The following is a 9,409-nucleotide window of genomic DNA, read 5'->3' as shown; positions in this document are numbered from 1 at the left end:
CACCAGTTTGACAGCCTGAAGCCACAGCTGCCTTCAACCACCTGCTTCATATATTGTATATGACACAGCGCCCCCAGAGGTGAACCTGAGCACTGCAAGTCTCACCTGCATTGTTTGAACAGGCAATGCATAAATTCTGCGGCGATTATGACCATTGAAGTGTTGAAATAATTCAGAAAACTGTTTTATAAAACACTTTTATAAAACAGTCAAGAGGTCAAATGTCAAAATTCCCTGGCTTTCAGCACTGTGTGATCTGTGCTGAGTCTGTGTGCATCACACTGTGTTGGTCATGTTGCGGTTGTTGTTGTTATCCATTATTGTTTTTGTTGGTTTCTACTTTTTGGTGTCCTGTTATGTAATCTGTTGCTATGTGCTTGTTCTGTTTGTCCCTGTACAGCACTTTGGTGTGCTTTGTCACTGTTTAAAGTGCTTTATAAATAAATTGGTATGGTATGGTAAATGTATTTTCTCTTATCATTGTCAGTATTTTACTTGTCATGATGACAGGAGAGGCACTGCCTCCACCTGACTGCACGTCACTGAAACTGCTCATGACTCAATCTCGTGTGTTTGATGAACTGTTTACTCTGCTCATGTATGATTGTGCAGCTACCCATCCAGGCTGTCACAATGTAAAGTTTGCAGATGATACAGCGGTGGTGGGATGCATCACAAACAATGATGAGTCCAGCTACAGGCAGGAGGTGGAACACCTGGAGAGCTGGTGCAGAGAGAATAACCTTCACATCAATGTGAAGAAGACAAAGGAGATTATTGTGGACTTCAGAAGGAACAAAAACACCTACACCCCCCTGAACATAAGAAGATCTGCGGTGGAAGTGGTCTCCAGCTACAAGTACTTGGGTGAACATTGTAGAGGAACATATATCTGTGATATATTATCCATAAATTAAACGGATTCATTCATTTTTCTGGACTGAATAATATCGTGCATTGAATAATTAAATGTAACGTGAGACGTTAATTTTCTTTGACCCATCAAATGAATGCGGTCATTTATTAACAGAATCAAAGTTTAACATCAAACATTTACATTAATTTAGCAAATTGATTTCAACAACAACATAATTAATTAGCAAGCTTTACGATTAGGAAACCATACGGCCTCGATTTCCCTCACTTCAAGCATTACAACAGACATTTCTGAAATATCTGGATTAATTTGCTGGCAGGATAGAAGAGTTTTAAAGATGGGAAAATGAAGTTTAAATGGAGAGGAAAAGATGGATGAGTGAATATGTGTCGGTATCAGAACGGCACGCTCCGTTAAGATCTCAGCTTCCTCCTCGGTACACTTAGGTGGTGTAAATCGACTCTTTACCTGTAGCAGGTGTCTCCACTGGTACGGAGTTCCATTTAACGCACCCTTTCAGCATCTCCGTAGGAACAGCTGTGAATCGTCCGAAGTAGTGACGGTATTCCGTCCGACACAGGTTCACCCCACTGGTGGACTCACAAGAGGAGTAAGTCCGTCAGAGGCTCCACTCAGATGTGGAGGATTGCATAATTCCCACAAGACTCGGAAGAACTGTGGATCATGTCTGAACCTCCTGTACTCTCCAGCACTTCTTCTGTTCGGTTCCGCCCTCCGAACTGAACTGCTCTCCTACCGCACTCGACTGGCTGGAACTAGGAAGTGCCGACATTTAAAGAGTTCTATTTCCGGTTCATTTGGGAAGTTCCTGATTGGTCGATCGACCAAACAGGGGTGTGTTTTAGTGATGTAAGAGGTTATTAAAAGTCAGAAAAACAGAAAAATTGTTTTGAAACGGACAGAAGATGTTTTTGAGACAGACGAGAGAAATGTTTAGGCGAGTTGGGGGAAAACAGGTGCCAGCTTCTCTATTTACGTCTGAGAGGATATAAAAACATGACAGTTCGTTCCAACAACTTGTCTTCTTGCCTCCAACCTTGGACCAACTTACATTTGCTCATTTCAGACAGAAAATCAGAAAATGCATGAATTACTCCGTAACACATTCTAACTTGATTTCTACTTTGAATGAGGATTAAAAAATCACTAATACTGTTTCACAGTTGATTTAAAATGAGTAGTTCACTTCAACATTTAAAAATGGTTTGAACTAAACACACTTTGATTATCAAGACATTTGTAAGATAGTAATGATAATAGAAAAAGAGAGTGTTCTTTCAATTGATCAGTGCAGGACACTTAGTAAGTCTCTGGATGAACTTAATCTTGTGTTTCTGGACTCAAATCAATGAAATACAGTTCTTGTCCCAGGAAGGCCCTCAAGGCCAGATTTGACCTGAGGCTTAGTTCACTACAACATGAACAACAACCTCAGCTGGAGCAACAACACCACCAGCCTGATCAAGAAAGCTCATCAGAGACTCTCATCTGAGCTGTGTGAAAACTTCCTCCATTTCTTTTCTGAAAAAGTTGCAAACACCCGGGCACTCATTTCTCCACCTGCTCATGATCCGTCCATCCCATCTCATTGTGTTGCTGTTCTGGACCACTTCGAGCCCATCTCTCTGTCTTCCCTGGAGCAGGTCATGTGCGGCATGAAGCCATCTGGCTCCCCTTTTGACGTTGTCCCCCCTCGACTCCTTAAGGAGCTTCTTCCTGTTCTGGGCCCTCCTGTTCTTGGCATTGTGAACAGCAGCTTAGCCTCAGGTGTGGTACCAATAACTTTTAAACATGCTGCTGTCCAACCTCTCCTGAAAAAACCTAGCCTTGGCCCCTCAGTCATGTCCAACTTCTGGCCTGTCTCCAGACTCCCATTTGTCGCTAAACTACTGGAAAAAAATAGTGGAGTCCCAGCTGAAATGCTTTCTAGAGGATAATGCCATCTTAGAGCTATTCCAGTCTGGCTTTAAACCTCTCCACAGCACTGAAACTGCTCTACTCAAGGTTTTTAACGACATTCTCCTATTCACAGATGCTGGTGATTCTGTGCTCCTTCTCTTACTGGACCTCACATCTGCCTTTGATACAATCGACCACGAGATCCTCATTGCGAGGTTAGAGCAGTGGGTGGGCATCACTGGGTCAGCCCTCGAATGGTTTAGATCTTATCTCGCTGACAGGTCCTTTTGTGTCTCCATCAAAGATTTTAGTTCAGCCTCGGCAGCGCTTAAATGGGGGGTACCGCAAGGTTCCATCCTTGGTCCTCTGTTATTTTCTTTATACCTGCTGCCACTAGGTGCTATTTTCAGGAAACATAACATACCTTTTCATTTCTATGCCGACGACTGCCAAATCTACTTCCCCCTCAGACTCAACAGTACTCGCTCTATTCAACCGTTACTGGACTGCCTGGCTGACATCAGAGATTGGATGGCTTTAAATTTCTTGAGTTTCAACGAGAAGAAATCTGAAGTTATGCTGTTTCCTCCCAATGACACAATCACCAACCACTGCATCGACCTATCCGTTCTGTCACCGTTAGTGAAACAAAGAGTCACTAATCTAGGAGTGATACTTGACCCTTCTCTGAAACTCAACAATCATGTAAATATGATTGTTAAATCCTGCTTTTTCCAGCTGAGGCGACTGTCTAAGCTGAAGCCAACATTGTCCAAAAATAACCTGGAGACAGTAATTCATGCATTCATTACATCCAGGCTCGACTATTGCAACTCACTCCTTTTTGGTATCAGTCAGACCTCCATAGCTAGACTCCAACTGGTCCAAAATGCAGCAGCCCGGTTTTTGACCAGCACAAGCAAAAGAGAGCACATTACACCTGTTTTGGCCTCCCTACACTGGCTTCCGGTTCACCTTCGAATCAAATTCAAAATACTCTTGTATGTCTATAAATCACTTAACAGCTCTGCCCCCTCCTATCTTACTGATCTGCTCCAGCCGTATGTCCCACCACGTTCTCTCAGATCAGCAGACCAGTTGCTCCTAACAGTCCCAGGAACCCGTCTCAAGCGCAGAGGTGACAGGGCCTTCTCTGTAGCAGGACCAAGACTTTGGAATGAGTTAAACTCTGCTCGTTAGACAGGCCCCCTCCCTCACAGTTTTTAAATCTTGCTTAAAAACACAGTTTTATTCCCTGGCTTTCAGCACTGTGTGATCTGTGCTGAGTCTGTGTGCATCACACTGTGTTGGTCATGTTGCGGTTGTTGTTGTTATCCATTATTGTTTTTGTTGGTTTCTACTTTTTGGTGTCCTGTTATGTAATCTGTTGCTATGTGCTTGTTCTGTTTGTCCCTGTACAGCACTTTGGTGTGCTTTGTCACTGTTTAAAGTGCTTTATAAATAAATTGGTATGGTACTTCCTCAGACGGCTGAGACGAGCTGGTCTGGAAGCTCAGTCCTCACCTCCTTCTACAGGTGTGCAGTGGAGAGCATCCTGTGCTCGAGCATCAATGTGTGGCATGGAGGCTGCACAGCTGCAGAAAGAAAAGCTTTGCAGAGAGTGGTGAAGGCTGCACAGAAGTAGGGCTGGGTACCTTTCTAAAAAAATCTGTATTGGTACCGGTGTCGGTTCCTGGACGGTTCTTTTTTCGGTACCAATTTTGTAATTACTATTAATTCTAACAAGAATAAAATTACGTTACACATTACAGTACAAGAGCAGCACGGTGGCGCAACTGGTAGAGCTGCTGCCTCTCAGCGAGCAGGTCCTTGGTTCAAACCCCGGTCCAGGGGCCTTTCTGGGTGGAGTTTGCATGTTCTCTCCGTGCATGCGTGGGTTTTCTCCGGGTGCTCCGGTTTCCTCCCACAGACCAAAAACATGCATGTTAGACTGATTGGTAACTCTAAATTGTCCCTAGGTGAGAGTGAGAGAGTGAATGGTTGTTTGTCTCGTTTGTGTGTCCCTGTGATGAACTGGAGACCTGTCCAGGGTGTACCCCGCCCCTCGCACAGTGATTGCTGGACATGGGCACCAGCGACCCCCGTGACCCAAAATGGAATAAGCGGGTAAAGATAATGGATGGATGGATGGATTACAGTACAAATTGTGAGTTTTATTTTTTAACTTTGGTATTTTTCTATTCCAAGCAGTTTTCTTACATAAAAACAAACAAATAATTTCCAGGTCAAAAGACCAGTTACAAACCAGTTCAACACGTCAGTGTCTAAGGTTCACTGCTTCACACTGAGGACCTTTTCACTTCACAGTTTTTCTTCAGAAACATCAACATGTCTGTTTTCTCTGGACACAAACCAGCTGCTCCTGGCTGATGGTGTCTCCAGCAGTAGAACATGTTCACTCTGAGGCTGTAGATGATGATTGTTGCACACACAGATACCTGGTTGTCAGTTTGACATAGTGTCCCTCACAGTCCACCAGCAGGTCACTGGATTCACTGAGGTAGGGTTGATGCAGACTTCTGCACCTCTGTCCCTCTTCCTGAATCTTCTCTGTGGTTCTCTGTGGTTTAGGGCTCTGATCATCTCCCTAACTGACATGAGAACAAAACATCAACAATAACATGGTTGTGTTATTATTGATCAAAAAACATTATCTAGGCTGAGAGATAAAAGTTTAACTGGTCAACAAAATCCTTTACAGCATAACTTACCTCCACCATGCAGCCTTAACCAGCTGATCCGATGGATGAGCACATTTTTACAAGCTAAGCTTCATCTGTTACTGTCAATCTTTAGTTAGCTTCTGAGTTTAGCTAGTTACGTAGATAAAATAAATTTACACACTAATATGTTAAAGTTAGCGTTACATGGATCATAGTTTATTTCACCGGGATGTACGTGTTGAGCTGCAGTTACGCTAACAAACGTAACTCACCAGCTGAAACTCACAGAGACGTCCTCGGAGTTCTTTGATGAGGAGTCCGGTCGTGGAGATGATGAATCAGGACGTTCAGGCTCTCACAGGCTGACTTTAATGTTGAGAGGAGGAGGAGGAGGCTGCGGTCCTCCTCTCTCCTCGCAGAAAAACACGGAGCAACTTTCTGCTCATAAATTGAAGCTGTTCGACAACACGCGCTGCACACGTGAACCTGTCTGTGGGCGTCACCGGCACCATAGACATAATTATACATAGATTAGGTACGGCAGCTCTATACAGCTCTGGGTGTAATCTGGGTGTAGTCTGTTTGTCATATGTCTGTGTTTTACCTGCCTGCATGCTGAAACCACGTGACACGTTACAGCCAATACCGAAACTTGACACCGAAAGAAGAGTGACGTTTCAATACATACACCGACCGGTGCAGTTCGGTCGGTGCCATAAAAGAACCTCAGTTCGGTACTCAGCCCTGCACAGAAGATGTTGGAGTCAGTCTCCCCACCATCACAGACATCTACACCTCCAGATGCAGGAAGAGGGCCACCTGCATCATGAAGGACCACACTCACCCAGCACACACACTTTTTGCCCCGCTCCCCTCAGGAAGGAGGTTAAGGAGCATTAAGTGTAGAACCACTAGACTGAGGAACAGCTTCTACCCTGAGGCTGTTAGACTCATGAATCTCTGACCAGAATAATCACTGTGATGACACTTGATCGTTGATATGTGCTGCTGATCTGTTTCATGCTGCTGATCTGTTTCATGCTGCTGTGTTCATTCATACTCATCCGCTCACACAGACTCGTGTTCGTGCTGCTGTTCATACCACTTTATTTATAAAGCACTTAAAACAGCAACAAGACCAACCAAAGTGCTGTACAGACAGAACAACAGGTAACACACAAAGCAAAATACAAAATTAGGTAAATCAGAATATAGACATAAAAACGATGCAGATAATGACGACAAACCAGTGTGGAGCATACAGGATCAAAACACAGATCATCTGGTGTTGAAAGCTACTGAATAGTAGTGAGTTTTTAAACGAGACTTGAAAACCGAGAGGGAGGGGGCCTGTCTGACAAGCAGAGGTAACTCGTTCCAAAGTCTTGGTCCTGCTACAGAGAAGGCCCTGTTACCTCTGCGCTTAAGACGAGTTCCTGGAACTATGAGGAGCAACTGGTCCGCTGACCTCAGGGAACGTGATGGGACATTCGGTTGTAGAAGATCAGAGAGATCGGCTGCTGCATTCTGGACCAGTTGTTCAGCGTATTGTTTTGTACTATTGATGCTCATTCAACCTTTATTTAGACATGTAATCCCACTGAGCCTCGAGGACTCATTTACAAGAGAGACCTGATTCAACAAAGAAAGATGTCAACAATAAACAGGTATAAAAAGTCATACAGATTTTATTTTTTTAACAAATAGGATGGCTAAAAACGAAAAGCAACATAAAAACAGCTAGATTCTAAGGTGAATGTAGAAAACTAAAAACAGGAACATGTCTGCATTGGTCCCTGCCAGGAGTCCAACAGATCCTTAAAGACACTTAGAGAGGTCAAAGGTCGAGAGCTTCAGATCTTTTTACAAGATATTCCAGGAAACAGGAGCGGAGTAGGAGAAGGTCCTTTTGTCTAGTTCAGTCCTCACTGAGGGAACACTGCAGGTAATGATGTCCTGAGAGCGCACGCTGTAGCTGCACTCACACAGAGACATGTAGGAGGAGATGTATGAAGGCAGCAGACCAGGAAGTGATTTAAAAGCTTAGTGTGTTCTTAGTTCATATCTTTGATCTATTAATGTTTTTACTTACACTTTATACTTTTGTTGGATGTAACTGGGACCCTGTGTACCTGACTTAACATCTTAGCTTTTATTTATGTTTCATATTTAGATTTTAGCTACTTTTAGCTAGCCTTTGGTTACATTTACCAAACATGTTCAGATTTTAGCTAGCACTTAGCTACTTTTAGCTCGTGTTTTGCTACTTTTGGCTTTTAGTTTGCCCCATTCAGCTTTCAGCCAGTTGGTCTTTTTTTTTTTTTTTTTAGCTTTTAAGTGTTTTTCTTTTATGGCTTTAACAAGTCCCTGTTCACACAATGAATGGGATCAACTGGATCTCTGCAGCTCAAGTTGTGTCTCAGCAGCTCTGACGCGGGGAGGGCTGTGTGCGCAGTTTTGCGGGGGTCCGTGAACGCAGCCGTGTTGCGGGCGCAGAGCCGCATCAGTCAGGCAGACTGCGTCGAACCTGAAGGTTCTGTGCGGGTTCTGTGCGGGTTCTGGACTCGAGCAGCGGAGCTGTGCAACATGTAGGAGCAGCCGGAGCAGGTCCTCCACAGCGCAGACCGTGAAGCCGTCTCACTCCTTTAAGAACCGAGCCGAGACCCGAACTTTGCTCCTGGTTCTGGTAAAGATCGCAGAGCTGTGGTTCCGTGGACCTGACGGAGTGACCCCCTGGTTCTGACGGAGTGACCCGCGGACACCATGAGGTAAGACCCGGCTGCGGCTTCGTCCAGGTCCGGACGGGCCATGTTAGCTAACCCAGCTGCTAGCAGCACCCTGCGCGGTTCTTCACGGCAGCTGTGAAGCAGACCGGGTCCAGGCAGCTGGTACCGAGCGAGCGGTACCGTGTCGGTACCGAGCCGCACCGAACACCGGCCGTCTGGGTCCGCGGCCGTGCTGCGTTCAGGGACCGGCACTCTGCGCTCTGATGGAGGCTGGTGTTTGAAGCCACTCTGTTTCCACTGGTTTCACTTTGTTTCCACTGGTTTCCACTTTGTTTCCACTGGTTTGAAACTTCTTCACACGTTTATCTCCTGCTCAGGTGTTCCATCCAGTGTCTTCACCAAGCAGTCCAGGAGAACCTTTAACTTCTTTTTTAATCCAAAAACCAAGAGCTGACCTTCAGAAAAAACATTTTTAACTCGAGTTAATCATTTATGTTCCAACTTCCAAAGATTGAATGTTGTGCAACATACAAGTATATTTTATATTATTAAACTGCACAGTGGCTCAGTTGGTACAGCTGCTGCCTCTCAGCAAGCAGGTTGCTGGTTCAAGTCCCAGCTGGGTGGAGTTTACATGTTCTCTCCTGCATGAGTGGGTTTTCTCCAGTTTCCTCCCACAGACCAAAAACATGCATGTTAGTGTGACTCTCTTGTCCCGAGGTGAGAGAGAGACAATGGTTGTTTGTCCCTGTGATGGACTGGAGACATGTCCAGTGTCCCTGTGATGGACTGGAGACATGTCCAGAGTGTCCCCGTGATGGACTGGAGACCTGTCCAGTGTCCCTGTGATGGACTGGAGACCTGTCTTGAGTGTCCCCGTGATGGACTGGAGACCTGTCCAGAGTGTCCCTGTGATGGACTGGAGACCTGTCCTGAGTGTCCCTGTGATGGACTGGAGACCTGTCCTGAGTGTCCCTGTGATGGACTGGAGACATGTCCAGAGTGTCCCCCGCCTCTCACACAGTGATGACTGGACATGGGCACCAGTGACCCCCACGACACGAAAACGAAGAAGCGGATAAACATGATGGATGGATGGATGGATGATGGATGGATGGATGGATGGAGGATGGATGGATGGATGGATGGATGGATGGATGGATGATGGATGGAGGATGGATGGATGGATGGATGGATGGATG

General features: G+C 45.3%; 1 protein-coding gene across 1 annotated transcript in view; it reads left to right on the top strand.

The window, feature by feature from the left end:
- Positions 1 to 8,210: 8,210 nt before the first annotated feature.
- The window catches only part of enah (ENAH actin regulator), a 280,348-nt gene continuing 279,149 nt past the window's right edge, over positions 8,211 to 9,409 (top strand). The window contains exon 1 of the mRNA XM_037685697.1: positions 8,211 to 8,249. Within this exon, the coding sequence (XP_037541625.1) occupies positions 8,245 to 8,249 (5 nt within the window). The 5' untranslated portion in view covers positions 8,211 to 8,244. The remainder of the gene's footprint in view (positions 8,250 to 9,409) is intronic.

The sequence above is a fragment of the Nematolebias whitei genome, chromosome 12, assembly GCF_014905685.2.
Source record: "Nematolebias whitei isolate Nwh7 chromosome 12, NemWhi1, whole genome shotgun sequence".
In the NCBI taxonomy this organism is placed as follows: domain Eukaryota; kingdom Metazoa; phylum Chordata; class Actinopteri; order Cyprinodontiformes; family Rivulidae; genus Nematolebias; species Nematolebias whitei.
The sequence above is the reverse complement of the archived record's forward strand: the minus strand, read 5'-3'. Positions and strand labels throughout refer to the sequence as shown.